Below are 23,258 nucleotides of genomic sequence, written 5' to 3' on the forward strand. Positions count from 1 at the left end.
TTTTTAATTAATAAAGAACATAGAATCTACCTTTTGTACAGCACACACAGGAATTTAGTGTTGCCCAACACTGAGTAGGGATTACCCGGGGGGAAGGAGGGGCAGCCTTAACCTATTTGGTTATGCAAGGAGAATCTTGCTCTAGGATCCATGATGTACAAAAGGACTTAAGTGCTGAGGCTGTAGCCAGTGGAAGGGCAGAGGGTTGGACACCAAAGTATGGGAAAAGCAAGATGGTTGAGATCCAAGATTTACAAAAATGAGCAAGGATCTGCCAAATTTGCCAGCGGGGAAAAGCCATTTGGACAGACATGGCTGAGCCCACATCCTGCAGAATAAAGTGTTTTCCCTCATCTTCTCCAGTCACAGCTATGAACTTCCTTCCTTGGTGGGGAAGGTGGTCTGTCGCAGCTCAGGGTCAGGTTTACTCCTCAGACGAGACTCGAATCCCTTGTGTTCCACTAGGGACTGAATCCATCTCCAGGAGAGCATTCCAAACAGTCGTCTTTCCGTGCCTGTTAAAACTTCCACTTTGAATTAATAACAAATACCTACTAAATAACTTCCCTCTGGGCAGGAGGATTTTACAATGAGACAGTGAGAAACCTATTGTAGGTGTCCTGCCAACAGGTGTCATGGATTTGGTTTTCCACTATTACCAGGGCTGGACTGGGCACACTCAGAAGCAGATACATAAATATCTTTCACAGCAGTCTCAAGCTGTGAATACAGTTCACAAAGATGGGCAATGGATAACTTAAGTTCTGCTAAATTGCTTGCTAACAAACAACACATGGCCATTCAACCCTGAGTAAGCACTTACTAACTAAAAGCTGGGTTGTTGCAGTTAATGCTAACTTAACACAGTCATAGTAACTGAGAATTTCTGACTTAACCAGGCTCAGGTAGCTGCTAGACTGGAAAGTCTGGGAATCAGCATGGAAGTTTAACTGCCTTCACTAATGATATTTTTGTGGATCTGTCTTGTAAAGTGTTAGCCTGAACATTCACACCAGATTCAGAAGGTTTGCTTTAACCCTGGGAGAGTCCATTTAATTTCCTAGGCAACTTGTGAGGGATTCCTGCTGTAGCTCCCAATCTGGGATGGCCGTGTTTATGCATGGGATGGAGAACAGCAAGAGTAGAGCAGATAAGCTCCTCCATTTCCTTATGCGTAACATACAGAACAGAAACATGGCAAAGTTCAAGGCTGAAGGCAGTCCCAGAGGGGTTATGTCACTGCACAATGTGTACATCAATAATGTTTGTTTGCAACCCTTCAGATAGAAGAAATAAATGAACAAATAAGGCGAGAGAAGGAAGAGGCAGAAGCTCGAATGCGCCAAGCATCGAAGAGTTCGGAAAAGTCAACCACTGGTGGTGGAGGGGGAAGCAAAAACTGGCCAGAAGATGATTTGCAGTTGTTAATTAAAGCTGTGAACCTCTTCCCAGCAGGGACCAACTCAAGGTACTTCAGGTTTGATGTTAAAAGCCCTGCTAAAGATTTGTAGTTAAATAATAGACATCATACAACTTACTTTAAGCCCACCTTAAGGATGATGTCAGCATGATGACTCCATCCTGTTTCTTGACTCTTCAGCAGCCTGTGGTTTGTCTTCTCTTAGTGTGATGACTTGTGTCAGTGGAGTTAGTTCTGGCCTTGTATCTTACTTCCTCTCAGCCTGGGCCTCTACCTACCAACCAAGACTATGCTGACATGCATATTTACACAGGGCTTGTTACGGTAGAGACTCCAGTCGTTTAAGAGAACAAAACCTCAACAGTGACCATGATGCAGATGGGTAGGAATACCAGTGTGTGAGCTATTTCCAGTAGCTCCAGCATGAATGTGAGGCTGGTTCCTGCTCTACATAGTAGGAGGAAAACAGCCAGAGAGATAAGTCAAGTCCCAGAGTCTCAGGTCTCTGTAGGGGAGAGGTGGGGGGAAAAGAAAAAGGCTGGGCTCACTGGCACTCAGCTTGCTAATAAGCATCAAGAACAGGAGCATGTCTGAAATCCTTCTCTTTCCCAGGAGTAAAATACCATCTTCCACTGGAGGTGTTAGATCTGTGAATCCTTGTTGCAGGATTTGAATACTTGCATGTAAAAAACAAGCTGTCATACTCTGTGAAGGTGATGCCAGTACCTGTTCCTGCAGTGCAGCTCAGCAGTCAGGAGCACTCGCTGAGAGCAGACCCAGCTCTCAGCTTGCTTCCTGCACAGGTGTAAATATTCCCTTCATTTTCTAACAGTGTACTAGGAATAATTTTGGGGCTGGGGCTGTTCCAGGTATCTCATTTTGGAAGCCTCTTTACCTGATGTTTAGGTATTTTTTCTGGAGGCAGGTGAAACAGGGTTAGTTACTTCTCAGCCTTCAGTGCAGTCTGCGGTATTTAATGTCTGAGGTGTTCATCAAGAGCTGCACAGAATGCTGAGGAGAAGCCTGCACTTGACACACCTACATTCTACGCCATCCTTTCTCTGTATCAGGTGCCACATTCATCCAGGCTGACTGAATTCTTATGGGACACTTCTGCACTTGGGGACTCGAAACCATTCCAGAGAGTTGCCACGAGAGTTTGTATTTAAGTGTGATTAAACTTAAGTTAGGTAATGTGCTGGTTATCCTTTCCATTCTTGCTTCAGGTGGGAAGTTATTGCCAATTACATGAACTTGCACTCTACTACTGGAATAAAACGGACAGCAAAAGATGTCATCAATAAAGCAAAGAGTCTCCAAAAGCTTGGTACCTCTATTACTTTACTTTTGCAATAAGATACCTTTGACCAGCATTGTGTTTGTTAGGAGAAAATCCTCTATCTATCCCCAAAAGAAATTAGTTCAGGAGCATTTATTCATATGGCTCTTTACTTTCAGTGTAATGGCTGTTGTGTGAGTCACCACCTCTGGAATTCTCTTCATCTAACTTGATACTTGTATGTCTAGGCCACAGGTGTTGTCTGAGCTCCTTTAGGCTCAGACAAATGGGCCTCTGAGAGAGCTCTCTGTAAAGGAAGGCATCTGGAATAAATGAAATTAAGGAAGCTCTAGATATACTTTAAAAAGATTGAGTACCAGGAGTAAGGCACCCAAATTTGTGACTCATCTCTTCTTGTGGTAAATGGAACCTGGAGAGCTCTGGAATAAGCTCTCAAGGAAAATCAACATGTTTTTCTATTGAGAAAACCACAGTTTTTAAGAAGTTTCTCTATTCCAAACTGCAGATCTGCACAGTATTTCCCACTGCCTCTAACCTCTGACATGCTCAGTACCCTGGCTAATGTCTGAGTTTTATGCCACATCCCTTACTCAGGAGAAAAATCCCTCTGAAGTTGCAGATTCAGACTTATGTTTATATGGAGAAAGTATCCATCTGAGAAGTAAAAAGCAGGACAGGGGTTGGAGAGCTGACAATTGGTTTATCAAACCCTGAAAATGTTTTCTAACTACCAACCTCTTACCCATTGTTTTAAAGGGAAAAGGAATCTGGGTGGGTTGTTTATTGTAAACTAATAATGACTACAAAATGGTTTTATGATTGCATCTGGCTTTGATTTTGTTGCAATAATGATTCTGTTCAATGTCTGTTGCTCGCAGACCCTCACCAAAAGGATGACATCAACAAGAAAGCCTTTGACAAATTTAAAAAGGAACATGCTGTGGTGCCTCAGATGGACAGCGCTGCCCCCTCAGAAAGGTTTGAAGGTAAAAGTTTGCTTATGAGCAAACTGAGTATCTTACAAACTCGTGTAGCACTTGCAGTGATTCAGGCTCTGTTACTGAATTGTTTTAAGAGGTTTTGCTACACAAGATGTGGCTTCACAGGACAGCTGCAGTGAGCTAACACCCAGCTGACAAGAGATGTTACCTTCTCTGGGCTCTACATAAAGATCCCATGGACCATTTGTCCAGTTAGTTTCAGGTAGTTTTGTTTTCTTTCAGGTTTTCAGTAGTGAGAAGCCCTTAGGTCAGACTTTAGTATCCCAGAAATGCAAGTACTTTAAATCAATTGGAGTAATTTCTACAGTATCTTCATAGGCTTATCTCAAAGAGTTCTTATTAAATAGTTCTTTTTTGCTTCTTACTGTCTACTTTCACATTTAAAAACAGGATCACCTTTAGATTCATCTCCTTGGACTACAGAAGAACAAAAGCTTTTAGAACAAGCACTGAAGACTTACCCAGTAAATACTCCTGAAAGATGGGAGAAAATAGCAGCAGCTGTTCCGGGACGGTCAAAAAAAGACTGCATGAAGCGATACAAGGTAAGGCACTGCCCTCCCTCCTCCAGGCTTGGCCTTAGCCCAGCTCCTTTAGCATCTTTTGCTTTCCCTACCAAGATAGCACCCAACAACAGCAAGCTAGCACAAGAGGGAGCCATATGGAAAAAGGGTTTAGTTTTGTTGAGGGTTTTTTGGTAACTCAGCCCCAGGAGAGTCAGAAGGACTAAGTTTTCCTCAGTGAAAGTAGTAGCTCTGGAAGCTGGGAAAGAAATTCTCATTAAATCTGTCTTACACTCTGACAGCAAGTTCTTGTAGAGGGTAAAGTCCTGTCCCTCGCCTCTTGTAGGGGAAGTAGATGAGCACTGGCCTTCCATTAGTGTATTCATTTGTAACATCAGTTGTTCTGAGGTCTTAAGCTGTCTGAATTCCTCACTCTGGTGAGAGCTAGAGTGTTTCAGGTGAATGTATGTAGGGTTCAAAACCAGAGCATTGTTAACAAGTTCCACCAAAAAAAGACAAGTATCTCTTTTTTTTTTTTTACCCCCACTTCTCTAGGAACTCGTTGAAATGGTCAAGGCAAAGAAAGCAGCTCAAGAGCAAGTGCTGAATGCTACTAAAGCCAAGAAATGACTCTTCTGACAATCTTTGTTTTATAATAAAAATGCAAATACCGTACATGTTTCCATTCCTTCCTTAATTACACAGACAGAGGGGCCTGGCTGCTTTTTCAGCTTTAATCTTCTCAAAGCCTTTGAGTTGTAGAAATGCACTTAAAGAGGGCTGTAGGCGCCAGCGTTTGGGGTCTTAAAGCTCAGCCACACTGCACGTCCTCGTCCATCACTACTCACAGAGTCAATGCATGCCACTGCAGATTTTGGTGTATTCTGGCAGCTGTTCAATTGGACCTAGAAGTTAAAGAAAGTTGGCCATCACACAGGCTAAACTGATGCTTCTTGATGTGGAGGGGTGATGGGAAACTTAGGCAACATACCCACGGCAGCAACTGCAGGATGCTTATCACAGACGTACTTTGTGCATACTTCTCTAATAGTCTGGGCATCAATAGCCTAAAAGGGGTAAAGACAGACCTTTGTTACCAGTGCTAAAGGACTAGGAGCCAGTGATCCAATGCTGTACGACCAAGGGAAGAGGCAACAAAACAGTGTTTCCAACACAGATTGTCAGCTAACTGCTGCATTGTTACTCTTCTCATCAGAGCCAAATTTAAAAGCTGCAATGTGACTCCCACTTACTTCAATTCTTGCCTCCAGTTCTGGAATGGGGATCCGGCGTTTGTAACACAGCATTTGTCTTCCAATGTCTTCACAGATTGGTGTGGACCCTAATAAAGGGGAAAACATGCTTCAGCTCCTAGCATACAACTCCACTAAGAATAAAAACCCCTTGTAATTCTCACCATCCAGTTGTAGCAGCATGTTTGTCTTGAGAAGGTTTTTTGCTCGAGCTACTTCATTTTCAGTAACACTTGTGCAAAGTCTTACCCTAGAAGACAGTTAAAATGCAGTTATTAAATAATGTGCCTGTGATGCATACACATTAGCACACCTACCAGATAGATCTTTTCTATAGACATGGCTGGCAACGAAGTTTGGGATGGAAAAAGCCATAGGATGGAGAGCAGCGGTGTAAGAGCAGGGTGCTTTGGAAGCACACCATCTAGCCCAGAGCAAGTTATCCCCCTTAGAACAACTGTGTTGCAGTGCATTACATGAATCTTTTGAGCCAAGGGTAGCCCATACTTGCAATCTCAAGAACAGATGTAGCTAAGCTAGTAGGAACCAAACAATTAGAGATAATTAGCCTGGAAGGCAATCTGTTCAGCCCTGGTGAGCTAATTACCCCACTGCCTAAGGAACATTTCACTAGGGCAAGGGGCATGCATTAGATACCTTAATACATTACTATCAACAGGAATGGTTCCTATCTTCTCTGCTGCTAAGCTGCAGCAAACACAGCTAGAATAAAGCCATTTTTCTCCAGGAGCTGTACACAAACCTCATAGAACAATGGTACTGAGGAAAAAACTATCTCAGTGATTAAAGAAATCTCAGTATCAAGTTTTCTCTCACCTTCAACCACTTTAAATCTGTGCTCTTAAAATATGTCTCTAATTGCATCTGCAGTTCAAGCACTACAGCAGCACCTAGAGACATCTTTTCAGTTCACATTTAAGCCTTTGATGAATTAATATTGCTTAGAATCCTAGGTTTCAAGACAGCATACCTCACGTGGGATCGTTTCCCCATGTAGCCACTAGAATTCCATGTAACATGTTGGATGAGCCAGGGAATTATAGGCCTGTCAGCCTGACCTCAGTTCCAGGCAAGATCATGGAACAGGTCATCCTGAGTGCAATCACACAGGACTTAGAGGATGGCCAAGGGATCAGGCCCAGCCAGCATGGATTTAGGAAGGGCAGGTCCTGCCTGACCAACCTGATCTCCTTCTATGATCAGGTGACCCGCCTGGTGGATGTGGGGAGGCCTGTGGATGTAGTCTACCTGGACCTCAGCAAGGCCTTTGACACCATCCCCCATAGCAAACTCCTGGCCAAGCTGTCAGCCCATGGCTTGGACGGGAGCACACTGCATTGGGTTAGGAACTGTCTGGAGGTCCAAGCCCATAGAGTGGTGGTGAATGGTGCCACATCCAGCTGGCGGCCAGTCACTAGTGGAGTCCCCCAGGGATCAGTGCTGGGCCCCATCCTCTTTAACATCTTTATTGGTGATCTGGATGAGGGCATTGAGTCCATCATCAGTAAATTTGCTGACGACACCAAGCTGGGGGCAGGAGTTGATCTGCTGGAGGGTAGAGAGGCTCTGCAGAGAGACCTCGACAGGCTGGACAGATGGGCAGAGTCCAACGGCATGAAATTTAACACATCCAAATGCCGGGTTCTGCACATTGGCCACAACAACCCCATGCAGAGCTACAGGCTGGGGTCAGAGTGGCTGGAGAGCAGCCAGGCAGAGAGGGACCTGGGGGTGCTGGTTGATGGTAGGCTGAACATGAGCCTGCAGTGTGCCCAGGCAGCCAAGAGGGCCAATGGCATCCTGGCCTGTATCAAGAACAGTGTGGCCAGCAGGAGCAGGGAGGTCATTCTGCCCCTGTACACTGCACTGGTTAGGCCACACCTCGAGTACTGTGTCCAGTTCTGGGCCCCTCAGTTTAGGAAGGATGTTGACTTGCTGGAGCATGTCCAGAGAAGGGCAACAAAGTTGGTGAGGAGCTTGGAACACAAGCCCTATGAGGAGAGGCTGAGGGAGCTGGGGCTGCTTAGCCTGGAGAAGAGGAGACTCAGGGGTGACCTTATTGCTGTCTACAACTACCTGAAGGGGGGTTGTAGACAGGCAGAGGTTGGTCTCTTCTCCCAGGCAGCCAGCACCAGAACAAGAGGACACAGTCTCAGGCTGCACCAGGGGAGGTTCAGGCTGGAGGTCAGGAGGAAGTTTTACACAGAGAGAGTGACTGCCCATTGGAATGGGCTGCCCAGGGAGGTGGTGGAGTCGCCGTCACTGGAGGTGTTCAGGAGGAGACTTGACAGGGTGCTTGGTTGCATGGGTTAGTTGATTAGGTAGTGTTGGATGATAGATTGGATGCGATGATCTTGAAGGTCTCTTCCAACCTGGTTTATTCTATTCTAACTTGTACTGGGCTGGAAGGCACCCTCCCAGGTCATCTTGCCCAACTCCCTGCAGTCAGCAGGGACACTTCCAACTTGATAGTTTCATAGTTTCATAGTTTCATTCAGGGTTGGAAGGGACCACAAGGATCATCTAGTTCCAACCCCCCTGCCATGGCAGGGACACCCCACACTAGATCAGGCTGGACAGAGCCTCATCCAGCCTGCTCTTAAACACCCCCAGGGACGGGGCCTCGACCACCTCCCTGGACAACACATTCCAGGGTTTCACCACTCTCATGGTGAAGAACCTCCTCCTCACATCTAGCCTGAATCTCCCCACCTCCAGCTTCATTCCATTCCCCCTAGTCCTATCACTACCTTATATCCTGAGAAGTCCTTCCCCAGCCTTCCTGTAGGCCCCTTTCAGATACTGGAAGGCCACAATTAGGTCACCTCGGAGCCTTCTCTTCTGCAGACTGAACAGCCCCAACTCCTTCAGTCTGCCCTCATAGGAGAGGTGCTCCAGCCCTCTGATCATCCTCGTGGCCCTTCTCTGGACACGTTCCAGCACCTCCACATCCCTCTTGTAATAGGGGCTCCAGAACTGGACACAGTACTCCAGATGGGGTCTCACCAGGGCTGAGTAGAGGGGGAGGATCACCTCCCTCGACCTGCTAGCCACACTTCTCCTGATGCAGCCCAGGATCTGATTGGCTTTGCGGGCTGCAAGTGCACATTGAGAGCTCAGGTTGAGCTTTTTGTCCACCAGCACCCCCAAGTCTCTCTCCTCAGGGCTACTTTCCAGCCAGTCACTGCCCAGCCTGTATTTGTGCCTGGGATTGCCTCGACCCAGATGCAGGACCCTGCACTTGCTCTTATTGAACTTCATGAGGTTGGCTTGTGCCCACCTCTCCAGCCTGTCAAGGTCCCTCTGGATGGCCTCCCTTCCCTCCAGCGTGTCTGCTGCACCACACAGCTTGGTGTCATCAGCAAACTTGCTGAGGGTGCACTCAATGCCACTGTCCATGTCACCCACAAAGATGTTGAATAAGACAGGTCCCAGGACTGATCCCTGAGGGACTCCGCTTGTCACTGGCCTCCACTGGGACATGGAGCCATTGACAGCCACTCTTTGGGTGCGGCCATCAAGCCAGTTCCTTATCCATCTAGTGGTCCACCCATCAAACCCATGTGTCACCAGTTTGGAGACCAGGATGTGGTGCGGGACAGTGTCGAAGGCTTTGCTCAGGTCCAGGTAAACGACATCAGTTGCTCGCCCCTCATCTATTAATTTTGTCACCTGCTCATAGAAGGCCACCAGGTTGGTCAGGCAGGATTTGCCCTTGGCAAAGCCATGCTGACTGTTCCCAATCACCTCTTCACTATTCTTTTGAGCGAGTAGTGACTCCAGGAGGATCTGCTCCATGATCTTTCCAGGCACAGAGGTGAGACTGACTGGCCTGTAGTTCCCTGGTTCCTCCTTCTTGCCCTTTTTGAAGATGGGGGCAATGTTTCCCCTTTTCCAGTCTGTGGGGACTTCACCAGATTGCCATGACTTTTGAAATATAATAGAGAGGGGTTCAGCAACCTCATCTGCCAGTTCTCTCAGTACCCGTGGGTGTATCCCGTCGGGTCCCATGGACTTGAACACTTTCAGGTTCTTCAGATGATCACGAACCTGATCTGCACTTACAATGGGCAGTTCTTCCTCCCCGTCCCTGGCTTTGACTTCCATAACATCAGGAGTGTGGCTAGAGGCCCTTGCAGTGAAGACTGAGGTAAAGAAGTTATTAAGTACCTCAGCCTTTTCCTCATCACTTGTGACCATGTCACCATTTTCCTTTCTGAGTGGGCCCACACCTTCCCTAGTCTTCTTCTTCCCATTAATATACCTGTAAAAGTTCTTAGTGTTCCCTTTCATCTCCCTGGCTAGATTCAACTCAAACTCTGCTTTGGCTTTCCTAACCAGGACTCTTGCTGCTCGGGATCAAGCTGCACAGGGCCACATCAAGTCTGATCTTGAATATCTGCAGGGATGGGGCCTCAACCACATGCAACCTGTTCCAGTATTTCATCACCCTTACTGTGCAGAACTCCCTCCTGATGCCCAACCTAAATCTTCCCTGTTCCAGTTTCAAACCATTGCCCCTCATCCTATCACCACAGGTCCTTCTAAATAGTCCTCCCCAGCCTTCCTTGTAGGTCCCCTTCAAATACTGAAATGTAGCTCTAATGTCACCCTGGAACTTTCACTTCTCCAGGCTCAACAGCCCAAACTATCTCAGCCTGTCCCTCCCCAGAAAACAACCTTTTTAGAGAAAGAGGTGTCAGCTTACCATTCCCTCTGAACAAAGTGCACCATGTCCTGTATCGTGGATGGCTCACAGACCATATAGAGTCCCCACAGTCCTGTGTCAGTGTAGCAGGTGTTGAAGGACTGGAAACTGTGACACAGGTTACTTTGGCAGGCAACCTGAGCAAGCTTACTGGATAGATTCTGCTGAGGCAAAAGAACAATACATTAGTTTAGGGAGAATTCTGGAAGCCTACTAGGCACCTCCATGGTCTCCTGTTTTCATTCCAACAATGAAAACACACAGCAGTATCACAGGCTCCAGCAGAAGCTATGAGATTAATTACTATCTCTTCATCTTAACAGCTTCTTCCCTTGCATGTAACCTCACATTTCCAAGTTACCAGCCTAGATTGAAGCCAAAATCATAAAGCTACTCAGGTTCAAGAAAGGGACAGTTACCAATCCCCACAGCCTCTGACAGCATAAGGGTATAAAACATCCTACTTCCCATAAGGGCTGGCAGACCTCAAATCATCTCTTGAAATGGTTTAGAACCACTTCCTAAGATCTTCCTAGCTCTTGGGCAACAAATTCTCTCACAATTCAAAAAAAAGGACCTTCACAAACAGCTATCAAGTAGCAGTAGCACCATCAGAGAGGTTTGAATGGGTCTGTATTGGCAGTACCCAAGTCAGAGAGCTCTCAGTAGTCTGATGAGGAGCAGGAAGGTGCTGGCAGCTAGACTTACCACACCTCCTCCAAAGGAGCGATCCCAGTTCCCTATCAGAGTGTTTGCCACCATGAGTGGGATGGTATCTGGGTGTGACCAGCCAGCTGCTTCCACAGCTATGGCAATGTGTGCCAAGGGCATCTTGTCGTCTCTGACACGGATCTGTGGGAACACAGGAGAGCAACTGCACTTCAGCCTCCACAAGGTAATGTAGACAGGAGACAGACTTTTCCATCATGTCTAGATTATAAAACACGCACCCAGAGAACCAAAAGTTAAAGCCTATGAAGCTTTATTTCACGTGGCCCTTAATTAATCTTTCCTGTGGTGATTTCAGAGCAGCTCACCAACAGGAAGCCCAGGGCCACATACACAGAGAGGGGCCTTATAAGCCATTTTACAAGAAGCAGCAGCAAGAAAAGCTGCTCACTTTCAAAATCTAAATAGAGCTGAGAGTAGAACACAGATGCCTCAGTTCTCTGCCATATCCTTTAAATTAGGGATTCCCAACCAGTGAAAATGCTCCGACATCCTAGGTAAGAGGATAAATGCAAAGTAGCAACAGGGGTAAGGGAGGTATTCCTCGAGGAACTGATGAAGCAGAAAAAGCAGCAGCAGTGAGACTTGTCCAAGAAAGATTTGAAAGTACTGCTTGGGAAAGCAGCTACTCCACTGCCCTCTCCAGGGGCAAGAAGCCTTTCAATCTGCTGAGTCTGTGGCCAAGAAACTCTCTCCAGCAGAAAGCTGAATCAGTTATGCTCACAGGAGACATAAGGGCCAGCTCAAAAAGCCATCTGACAGCTTACCTCACTACCAGTGAAGGTACAAGGTGGCAGGGGTGGCAGTCCTCCTTCTGGAGCAGATGGCAAGTTACCAAAGTGGCACTTTGCAAGGTCAAGTAGCTCATCATGAGAGACTCCTGAACAAAAATATTTCACAGACTTTATAAAGTTATTCTGTAAACAGTTAACTTAAATTGCTGTGCATTTTAAATTAACTTGACCAACCAGTAATTTATTGTTCCCCCACTCTAATTCCTTACTTTTAGATTCCCCACCCCTCTCTTGTAAGAGTAAGATCATCAAGATCAGCCTCCTTAATTGTCTTCAATAGTCTTCTATGAGTACTACACCAAATCAAGCTGTTTGCTCTCAGTTTCAGGCCTTGATGTTCTTTCTCTTTCTCTCTGCTTTCTTTTCTACTGCCCTTTTCACACTGAACCCCTTCTAGGCACTTCTTTTCCTGCCCTCATGGAAGAATGACCTTGTCCTTCAATTCGTTTCTAGTTACTGGTTGAAGACAGTTTGGGGAATATTACTGAGGAGCAAAGGGAACAAAAGGGCATGAAGGCACAAAACACAGAGGGCTAACAATGAATTTCCAGGACCTACTGAACAATGGGTCATCCATCATGTAGTTCCCAGACATTTAAAAGACCGTGCCTTTAAGCAGTTTCACATGACCCAGGGTGAACACCTCATACGAACCTCCAGCAGCAGCCAGGACCATTCTGGGTCCTTTGTAGTGTGTTGTTATGTATTCCACCAAGTCATTTCGGTTTATGGATCTAGAAACAGTCAAGGAAACATCACTGCTGTGTCAGCAAAGTCTATTAGAGTAAAAAGATAAATGTATAGAACAAAGCAATATCAAAATAATTTTAAGTTCTGACAATGCACAGAGGCTGACTTCCTAAAAATAAATAAGAACTTGATGCATTTGCTTTTTAAGGCTCTTCTAGCTTCCCTGAGGAGTCAGAATCCCAGCTCAGTGTGGTGATCTCACACCAATCTGAAAACAGCAGATTTAGCAGTCTTCTAGTCTGCACTGCTATGAACACCTGCTGAAAGAGCTGTATTTATGATAATGGCCAATACCCAACTGGTGCCATAAAGGACCACTGCCAATGTGCATTCCAAAGACGCATTTCTAACAAACAGGAGGAAAAGATGGCAAACAATGTAGACATGCAGCAGACATGAAGTTTACACACTGTTTGGCACCTGCATACAGGCAAACTAAGGCAATAAGGGAGTTCTTGTTACAGTCATACCCAGCCCAATTTCGTCTACCTTCCAGGGTAACAGTGACAACTGATACTCTTCCCTGCATCTTCAGTCTTTTCAACGTAAAAAAAGTTACCACACAATGAATGACAGCCACAAACTGAACGTACTTTATGTTTTCAGTGGGTCCCAAAATTGTCCGTCCTAGGGCTGTCTTCTGATAGGCTGTGGCATGAAGGTAATCAAAAACAACTTCTTGCAAATTGGTCTCAACTTCTTGCATTTCTCGAAGTATAACTCCTCGCTCGCGCTCAATCTCTGCTTCTCCCAGGGTACTGTTCTGAATTATGTCAGCGAGAATTTCCACAGCTAATTGAAAACAGAGATGGGAATAGAAAGTGTATTTCAGACTGCCAGAAAAATCTGGTTCTGGAAGTAAAACCCACTCCAAAGACCAAGTGACCCAAAATCTGCTATTAAAATTTGCAAGGGGACAAAAGAAAGGGAAAAGTCCAAAAAGTATTTTTGTTAGGGAATCTAAAGACAAAAGGGTATCAAATATCAGCTTCCCTTCCGGCACTCTCCTTTCCATACCTGCATTCTCACATTCCTGTGATATTCAGGAAAGGACTTTTTGCCTGGCAAGGAAGGAACTGTTAACAATGCACATGCACAATTCAGCGTTGCCCCATCAAGAGCTGGGCAAGCATTTCATTCTCTGCTGATTTTCTTATGAATGAAAGCAGTTACCTCTTGGTAAATCTTTTGAAAATGCCTTGGCATAATAGACAGTTTGTTCTCTGGATGTGTATGCATTCAGATGAGCTCCCATGTTCTCAATTTCTAGTTCAAGGTCTAACTGAGACCTCTTCTTTGTTCCCTGCAATAAACCGGTAAGAAAATCAAACTAGACCCTTTAATTCACCTACTACATTATTACTCATCTGGAAAATTCAAGGTCAAGAGAAAGGAAGTCTTCTGGAAAGGCAACAGGCATACCAATCTCTCTGAGCTTCAACTGGATGTAAATCTTACTGTGCTACCAAATGAAAATTAAAAGCTGGCAAAAGGGAGGCTGGGCATCTTCTAAGACTACTACAAGAAGTTAAAAGTGATCCATGTTACTCATCTACTGCTGTGTATCAGCTACACAGAACTAAGACTTCAGTTTCATTTTCTAATGGGAACCAAAGTCTAAGTTGTCCAGGTTGGGTTTTTTCCCTCCTTTCTCCTTGATTTGGAAAATTTAGTTCTACAATTCTGACAAAGTTCTTATCATTGATCTTTAAAGATATATAATTTAAAAATCCATTGTAAACTTTCACATCAACACTCATACTGACCTTGAAAGCCATATGCTCAAGGAAGTGAGCAGTTCCATTGTTCTTCTCATTTTCATACCTGCTTCCAGCATCAATCCAAAGTCCGACCTCATTGAAAAAACCAAAAGTAATTTTACCAGCTAACAAGGCAGAGTTGTCAGTATTGTGTGCTAACTAGACCCAGGTTTCCCAGTCCTACTTTTAAAAGGCTTTTGACTTAAACAAAGCAAGTTTTTGAGAAAAAAAGAAAATGCTGATCCTCTCAAACAACCTAATGACAAATAATTTACAAAAGCCTTAAAACTTTAGACAGGAAACAGAAGTCTTAAGAAAACTTGTTAACAAACACTGAAAGAACATAACTTAGTTCCACAAGGAAATGAACACACACGAAGAGTCACAAAAACCCCTTCCCTTTACAAGTTACTTACTGTGCATGTTGAGAGTCCAGAGTCTTCAGAAGCTACCTGCAACCCATTTTCCAGGGGACTCACTCTAGTTTCTGGAACATTTAAGATTACTTCTGTTGCTGCTTTGGAAGCTCTGAGCCTACCTGTTCCAATATGCACACACTGTAAAGAAAAAACATCAGTCACACCCAGATTGTTAAATTACATCCTAGGGTGCTCTTCTGGAAAGTGTATTCTGGACTTTAAACAGCAAGTTTGTGGATCTTTTTTTAAAGCATGCATTTAAAAAAAGAAAATTATTGAGCAAGGTTTATTCACCACTACTTCGCATCAGGGATGGATTAGCTTGACTCAGCAGATGAAGTTAACTAAACCATAGAAGACTGTATGTGGCGCCCTCCAGCAAGATGATGTGACAGAAAAGTATATTAATACCATCAGCCAGACACTCTGACAGTCACAATTGGTTCCCATTTCTGCCAGCAAGTGCCTGCAGGACCTTGAATATATCCTTTAACAGCTGGAGTTCTTTGGGGTACCTCCCATCTAAAATGAAGTGAGATACAGTCCAAGGGCCTATGTCCAGGACTGCAAGTTGTTACTCAGAACAGGGGCAGATATTGAAATCATCACCTTTTATCAATTGTCTGGCAATTAAAGCACATTAAATCAGAATGAGGTAGAAAAGACCGGAAAATGGAGTTTAAAATTATTTATTGCACTTTTTCAGTGTCAACAAATCTTAGTATGCACCCCAAATGTGTACTTGAAGCAATACGCTATTTCCTCACCACATGACTGCCCTAAACGTGAGAGTACAAATTCCAGCTCTCACCCACTCTCATCCTAGAATATCAACAGGCTATATCTGTCAAAATTTGCTTATCTAGGATCACAGGACAAGTCAAGTTTGAAGTGACCTTGGGAAGTTTCCAGTCAAACCTTCTGCTCCAAGCAAGATCAGTCTGGTAAGACTGGTTTGCTCAGAGGTTCTGTCAAGTGAAAATCTATGATGATGGTGGGAAGTTGTATGGTCTCCCTGGGCAGCCTGCCCCACGGCCTGATTGCCTTATAGGAAAAAAATTGTTTCTATATATCCATTTTTTTCTCTCATTTCTACTTACGCACATTGCCTCTCATTCTGCCCCCATGCCCCACTATGAAAAGCCTAGCTGTGTCTTCCTGATAGCCTTCTCCTAAGTATTAGCTGTGTCTTCTCTAGACTGAACAAGACCCAAACTCAGGGCACATGCTCCAACCCGCAGCCATCTCAGCTGAACACATATTCCAGGTCACTGATGTCCTCCTTACATTGAGAAGCTCAAAACTCACCGCCATTACTCTAACCACCTGCCAAGTGCAAACTAATCCATTCCTTTGATCGTCTGTGTTCCCATTTGCTCGGCCCAGGCTGCTGCCAGCCTGCTCTGCTGACAGACGCTCTGTGGCTGTCTTGTACCCGAAGGCCTCTTCCACAGAGCTACTCTCCCGCCGGTCAGCTGCCAGCATGGGCCATTGCAAGGTACCATTTTCACTGCTAGTCTACATTACAGAAAAGGAAAAAATTGCTTTTGAAAACAAAATCTTCCTCTTCTGTTTTCAGAAGGAAAAGCTGAGGCTTCAAACTGCGAGGACGGGGAAAATGACAGAAGTGAAGAGCTATAGGCTCACATCTTCAGGCAGCCTCCATTTAGCCATAAGAAAAGGAGGGTTTACACTTTGTCGGAGCTTTCCTGGGGTGGGCACAGCAGGCCCCATACCGAGCTAGTGGCTGCTGCTGCCCCTCGCTAAGGCATGGCTCTAAGCCACGGCTGCACCGTTTCCTCTCGCAGACTCGAAGCCAACCCCGACTCCTCGGTACCACGGCGGACAATGAAAGGTAACAGCGGACCTTGGGAGTAAACGCTGCTGCCCGGGTCACCCGGCCTTGTCGCTAGAGAACAATGTTCAGCCGAGGGGGTGACACCGCCTGCCCCTCAGCCTGGCAGAGCCTACAACTCCCGCCATGCACCGCGGCAGGGGGCCCATCCAGCGCCAGCATAGCGACTACAACTCCCAGCGGGCATCGCGCCTCCCGGCCTCAAATATCCCCGCCCCCATTGCAGCAACCTCACTACTCGCGTAGGAAGCCGCCGGGGCGCTGGGGCTCTCCGCAACTCCCTCCCGTTTCCCCCTCGGTCGCCTACCCGGTCCCCCAAGTCGGGCGCTCGCACAAGCCGAGTACACCAAGGCAGGAAAAGCCGCCGAGCCGCTAACCGAGCTGTAGACGCAGCCATCTTGATGAGAGGGTCGGAGAGCCGGCAGCGGAGTTCCGGCGGGCAGTGCGCATGCGCGAAGAAGCTCCGCCCTGCCGCCGCCGGCCTGTCAAGTAGAGGGTCGCCCCGGCCGTGGCTCCGCTGTCCTCTGGCGGTGATTGGGGACATGGTGTAGTACGTTTCCAACCCTCGCGGCTCCTCCCAGAAGGTGACTGACCCTTTGGTGAGGAAGTGTCAACGCCGCGGCCTCCACCGAGGCTGAGTGGTGTGTGTCCAGCAGTGGGAGTGAAGCCCGGTGCCTGACTCGAGCTGTGTGAAGTTGGTATTCCTCACAAAGGCCCTGTAGCTCTTGTAATGCATACTTTCACTGGGATACTCCCAAACTATTTCAGACCTCGCTAATTACAAACTGCAGAAGAGGCCTAGGTTAATCACCCTATTCCACAGAACGGTGCAGTTAAGGAAAGCGAATTTTTCCTCTCCATAAACCATTGACAGTTTCAGTAGCCACAAAGTCCTGTGTTTCTTCAGTTTGTGAGCTGCTGTGGTGAGAGCTCATCACCCACTGGTGTTTCTTTGGCTATGTGCTGTTGCACACTATAGTGGGTGGCACAGCACTGAAACAGGCTGTCTTGGCACAGCTAGGTGCTGCACTTCCTGCAAGACAGACCCACACTGACTGGGGAAATCCTGAAACAGTAACAGTATTATAATAAACTAAGGTCATGTTTTAAGAAATTTATTCAATATCTAAAACACTGGACTGTCACAGACAAGAAGGCTTCATCTACACATTAAAATCGGTGTTCTACCAAAGCCAGCTGTTAGGGAAATTGCCCATGCCAGTGCTGGTGAACTGCCTCAGCTCCCAAGACAGGACAGTGCTGTGCAAACTGTCTGCTGAGAACAGCCTTTCCCGTCTGCCAGGGGCTGGGAAAAGCCTGCAGGAGTGGCGCATGACAAGAGCCAGATTCAGGCTGGGAAAAGTTCTGGCAATGTACCAGCAGAGGCAGCTTAATTTCAGTGCCAGAGATCATCCCTGACTATGCTTAAAGCTATGGCTCTAGAGAAATAAGTACAGACATGCAGAAAGCAGTACCATCAGTTTTTATTTCCTGTTTAATTTTGCCACCTTTTTTCCCCTGAAGTTGGAGCATTTTACTTGGTTAATGAAGTATTATCTAAAAAGTGAGGGGAGTAACAGAGGAGAAATTCTATTGTTTGCCCGAGTTCCACAGTGTGTTAAGTGTGACTCAACACAAAGAACCAAAATGTTACTTAAACCAAATCTGTACTACATATGCTGGGGGGAAGGCACTGGGTTTTGGTACTATTTTCCTAACCCAGGAATTCCCCTCTGCCTCAGACTGCAGCACAGTACTTCTGACATCCTCTGCCTCAGTACAGATGCTACAAACTTTCCCTATTGCTGTCCTGCTCTGCTCCAAAAAGAGAGAGGAAGCTAGGCTGTCAGCAAATGATTAGAACAAAGAGGATCCTGGCCCCAGATGTAGTAGCTTTTCCCCAGGTTGTTCAGCAGGTGCCTTCTCTGCACACTTCCCTTTTTAATAGACACAGCCAGTTCCTGAAGGAGCTCAGTGATGAGTTAATGAGTGCCCTCAGTTACTCCATCTCTTCTTCAGGGCTCACCTTCAACAATGGATCTTGAAAAGGGTGGCAACTGAGGATCCTTCTCAGTGTAGGCTGTCTCCTACTACTGCCAAGTTGCTGTTACTCATAGTTGATTCACAAGAGCTGTTAGAAGTGGTGCTCTCTTCCCCTTGAAATGCTATCAGTCAGGTGGATTTTAGGTGACAAAAGTACTATGACTTACAAATGATAATGACATTTGTTAGTAGCTCCTGAGCTGTCTCAGATGGTAATGCCTGAGAAGTCTATTCACCGTGATTCACCTTCTCAGAGTCCAAACCATGGAGCAATTTTAGAAAAAGCCATTGTATTTTAAATATTTAGCTTTTCTGAAATCTGCTGTCTGTACAGGTAGGTCCTCACTCCTGTGCACTTCAGGATGAAATTGTACTGGCTGCCATAAGAAATTTGCATTGCCACTTCATATGCTGTGTGTTTAAAGAGCAGTTTTACTCCTGCAGTGGGGCCTGTTCAGTTTATGGCACGAGGAATGTAACTGGAATTTACCATGAAAATGGTAAAACACAAAAGCATGAAATACTGCATGTATTTAAAAGTCAAACTGTTGCTAACACACTAGTTAAAATACAAACTTAAATGCCAAGCAGCTGGGCACTACCTGATTTGACAGTGCTCCCATGATTGCCTATGTAACTGTAGATCTCTCTGATTTATTCTAGTGCCTACATAACCTGTGTAAGAAGGATCTGATGGCTGCAAAGTAGACACATCTTTTTACAAGAGAATTTACATTGGAGGCAAATTAGTTTCCATGGAACAGAGAAGCTAACCTTACAGGAAGGCAGCTACTTCTCCCTTTTTCAGTTTAGTTTGTCCCTTTTAGTTTATGCATATTCAAAAGATCCATCCAGTTCCAGCATATTTTTCAAATTCGGCTGCATCTCTGTCAAGTTGTAAAATAAAAGTAGAGAACCAAACTGTGCATTTGAAAATTAACACTAAGCTTCTCTTCCATTTTACAGCTAGATCTAGCTGATCTCATTATACTGGGATTTATCTCAAAGGTATTTTACCAGACTTCACTAAGCCATTAGCCACACTCCATCCCAGAAATTTGAATCCTTGCTAGACATAGAATTACAGCTTAAGATAAACTGATTATCCTCATAATATGTCTCATACTTAACTAAATAGCAGTGTCTCATATGTAAATGCAATCTAAAATTTAATATCCAGCAAAGTTCATTAGAGAGATGTGACTTTAAATCAAGAAATGATGATTCAGTTCAAAATGCTCTAAAATCCAAGAAATACTGGTGTTGTAAGAGTAGGAGCTGAGGACAGAAGCATTCACCCCTAAACTCATCCAAAGCACTGTTTTATTTAACAAGCTTTTTGTAAAATGAAGTTATTTGGAAATGTACTATTACAGCAACAGATCCTCTGCTTTAGGTGAACAGTATTATCTGCAGCAACCAGATGGAGGAAATGAGACCTTTCTTCAGAGTTCTTATGTGTCCAGTCTCAAGCAACAATGAAGTAGAAGGGCCAGGGTTAGCAGAGGGGAGGTCTTTATAAGCAATACCCTTGTTATTTATCCTGCAACCATCAGTAGGATACAAAAATAGTTTGTGTGCCAAGTTCAGGGTGCTGCAGAGCCTTATGAACGAGGCATATGATTTAGGTGGCAGTCTCAGAATGACAATCTGGTTGCTTTAAGCTCAGACTTCAGATTTCACCCTAAGCATGAAGAGCATTGTATTTTACACCAAGTAGCTGGTTTAGATTAGTATCCCTCATGAAGAGGTTTCGGGAAAGGACCAGATGGCACTTTCAGTTTTTAAGTAGGCTTTACCCTTCAAACTCATCAGGAACTCCTCCAAAACCAGCAGTAGCAGCCAATCTGAATTAGATAGTTCCAGCTGGTTTTCTGAGGAAATTACATGTCTATGCTCATTACTGTCCAACATCAACCAAATGGCACAAAGGTCTCAGAGGTAAGGCCGTTGCTCATAAAAATGATCAGTCAGGACCTGCCAGCTGAGAAGGCTGCAGCATCAGCTCACACACACAGGGAGAGACTCTAACACCCAATATGAGAAAAAGATTCAGCTGGTCCAGCACTCATGGTTGCTTCTAGTGTAATACTTGTTCTTTGTAAAACAATTCCATGTAGTAGCAGTGACAGTGATGTAAATCGGAACGCTGCGTGTCCATACCTGATGCATACATAATGATGTGCCAACACAGGGGCTGAACCCAGCACTTTGAAATAAGCACTACTCTAACTCTGAACTAGAATGACAATCCCGATAGGAGCAAATAAAACAAGATCACACTGACAGGTTTTTCTTTCAATAGTATAGACACAATATTTCTTCTAAAATAAAAGGTTCACGTAAGCAAGACTCACTGTCACAATCAGATTACTGCAGCAGCTGCGAAGAGCTGTCCTGAATTACTACAGGTTGATCCAGCCTCAGAGGCCAGAGCAGCAGAGCATCAGAACAGCACCACTCAGGAAAAAGACCTTCAAAACTGCTGAAACCAGCACACAGTAATAGCATTAACAATTGAAATTGCCTTCAGCTGCACTACTGCTTAGTGCTGTGTTGGCTGTTTGTAAAGTTCTCATGCTCACTGTTTACAATCCACTATGTTTTTTAGAGCAGTGATACAGATTGCACTTCATGAATCTGCCCAGAACCTGCTGCTGGGAACTGGTTTTAGCCTAGGCAAGCATGCAGAACTCAAACCAGCTCCAGCTTGGGCTCCAGACATGATACTTTTTTTAGCAGAGTTTTTGTGATTAAAGCTGTTTGGAGAATACAAATCAAACTCTGTGGACATGATACTGTCTAATTTTTGTACATGAGGCTCACTGGCAGCTAGCTGAGTATTTTTATCAGTATTAGCTATTGGTTATCCTCCAGGTGATTAAATTACAAATAGCTTTTCTTTCCCATGGTTAATCACTTGGCAGCAACAGCAAAGGCCCACAGGCCACTGACACTGGTCTTCTGAACTCTCAAGCTGTAAGGGAAACTGTCTAAATTAAACATAAAGGCCGTTGGCTGAATTTATAACATTTCAATTGCTCATTAACAGAGCATTCTTTTGAAGCTGCTGATTTAAAACTTTCTTCAGTTAATGCTATAGTATTCTGTCTGCATGCAGTTCTTTTTCTTGTAGGTATTCATGCACTGAAATAAGAGGCACCTCTTGGTAGGTACCAAACAACCTAGTGCCTGACTTCTGAAGGCTTTTATAAGCAAGATAAATGGCAGGAGTTTGGGTAGTTCATAACATTTTTTAAGAACATGCCAAACAGAAGATTCAGCTTAATGCAGTAGCTCAATAGGAAATTCCTGTGTTCATCTGCTTTAGCAAGACAGGCTTCTCTTTGCCTGTTAGCAGGCTCACTACAGAACAATAGTCTTGGAAATTAGTCCTTTTGTATTGCTTGTGTTGGTGTTCTGTGCATGTTCCCAACACACCAAGATCTATTTCAACCTTTTGCTCATTTTGAGCAAAGGCTGCTTTAGCAAAGTACTGTCTCCAGAAAATAATTAAAAGCTCACCCAAGTCTCTAGTATAATTAGATAAAAATTCACACAGTGAGAAATTAAATTAATACAATTGCTGAAAATATGAGAATTTGGCACCAGATCAGGCAGCCAGGACAGCCGACATTCTTTGATTCTGTGATTTGTTGCTCTGTCCAGCATAGTTTGGGCAGCAAAGCTGTGAGCAGTTTAACAATTCACAGGAGAGCAGATTTTCCATGTCATGAAAAATGCTGTTACTGCCACTTGTCATAGTTCATTAGGTAGTTAATACATAGTTACATGCTATATTAATGTCCAGATAACTGAGTTTACTCTGTTATCTCCTGCTTTAAAGCCTGTTTTCTCAGTCACTGATCCCTATCATCTCAGTAATACTTAAGCAATCATTAGTAAATACAAAGTACAGACCATGTAGTTTTATGCAGAGATGAATGCAGTGTGAATATAAATTGACCCAAAACAGTCACTGATCCAGGGCAGTGTTTGTTGAGCTGCCATGGTTCCCTGTTGCAGTCCAAACGTGGAAGCAATGTATATAAGCATTCAGCTTTACAGCTCTGTCACACTTCTCAGCTGGGTTTTATAGTCCGGACTGATTGCCATGATGCTGGAGACTTCAGCGTCCATGAGACTATTGCAGCCTGGCCAAATTTGAGTCCTAATTTATCTGTTGGGTGCTGTAGGCCTGCCTCACACTTATGTACTGAGGTACATTCATCACACAACTTCAGCAGTATAACCAGTTCTCTGCACTCAGTAGTGAGTGGAGTGAAACAGGTACCTCCAAAATGTGAGTTAACCACTGTGTTCTGGAGACCTCTCTTTGGATGATTACTAAGAAATGTTTCATCATGGTGCTTTTCTCTCCTAGTGACTGTAGAGCTATGAATGAATAGTTCAGCAGACTAAAGATACCCAGCTTCTAGGCAGCTATCTTCAGGCAAAACAAATTTTATGCTAAGCTTCAGGCTAGTAGCTCATCCCAGGCTTCCCCTTATCTAAAGATCAAATCCATATATTTTATTAAATTATTAGAGGACATACAGGTTATAAATGCACTTACTCAAGGGCACAACAAGCTGAGCTTATATTCTGTAAGGCCCTCCAGCATTTTAATGCAACAGGCTGGAACTTCTGCAGCATCTTTACTTAAATATTTCTTGTCATTAGTTCAATACAAATAAAGCAA

At 44.8% G+C, this 23,258-nt stretch overlaps 2 protein-coding genes across 6 annotated transcripts in view; one reads left to right on the forward strand and one right to left on the reverse strand.

The window, feature by feature from the left end:
• DNAJC2 (DnaJ heat shock protein family (Hsp40) member C2) overlaps positions 1–4,899 on the forward strand; it is a 17,324-nt gene extending 12,425 nt beyond the window's left edge. For both annotated transcript variants that reach the window (XM_068167172.1, XM_068167178.1), the window contains exons 13-17: positions 1,284–1,468; positions 2,647–2,747; positions 3,599–3,706; positions 4,112–4,266; positions 4,780–4,899. In XM_068167172.1, the coding sequence (XP_068023273.1) occupies positions 1,284–1,468; positions 2,647–2,747; positions 3,599–3,706; positions 4,112–4,266; positions 4,780–4,854 (624 nt within the window). In that variant the 3' untranslated portion in view covers positions 4,855–4,899. The remainder of the gene's footprint in view (positions 1–1,283; positions 1,469–2,646; positions 2,748–3,598; positions 3,707–4,111; positions 4,267–4,779) is intronic.
• On the reverse strand, positions 4,826–16,948 carry PMPCB (peptidase, mitochondrial processing subunit beta). Of its 4 annotated transcripts, none has more exons than XM_068167213.1 (13): positions 16,821–16,948; positions 14,656–14,796; positions 14,246–14,332; positions 13,653–13,782; positions 13,073–13,271; positions 12,384–12,463; positions 11,703–11,815; positions 10,915–11,058; positions 10,207–10,367; positions 5,642–5,727; positions 5,478–5,566; positions 5,216–5,291; positions 4,826–5,129 (listed from the first exon to the last, which is right to left on the reverse strand). In XM_068167213.1, the coding sequence occupies exons 1-13, from the start codon at positions 16,908–16,910 to the stop codon at positions 5,077–5,079; spliced, it is 1,449 nt and encodes a 482-aa protein (XP_068023314.1). In that variant the 5' UTR covers positions 16,911–16,948; the 3' UTR covers positions 4,826–5,076. The 4 variants fall into 4 exon arrangements, with proteins under 4 accessions (XP_068023314.1, XP_068023305.1, XP_068023298.1 ...); XM_068167204.1 differs by having other exon boundaries at positions 10,207–10,370; XM_068167197.1 differs by lacking the exon at positions 16,821–16,948 and adding an exon at positions 15,967–16,173.
• Between the last annotated feature and the right edge of the window lie 6,310 nt (positions 16,949–23,258).

The sequence above is a fragment of the Melanerpes formicivorus genome, unplaced genomic scaffold (assembly GCF_026170545.1).
Source record: "Melanerpes formicivorus ecotype bairdi unplaced genomic scaffold, bMelFor1.0.p_v2 SCAF_3, whole genome shotgun sequence".
Lineage (NCBI taxonomy): Eukaryota > Metazoa > Chordata > Aves > Piciformes > Picidae > Melanerpes > Melanerpes formicivorus.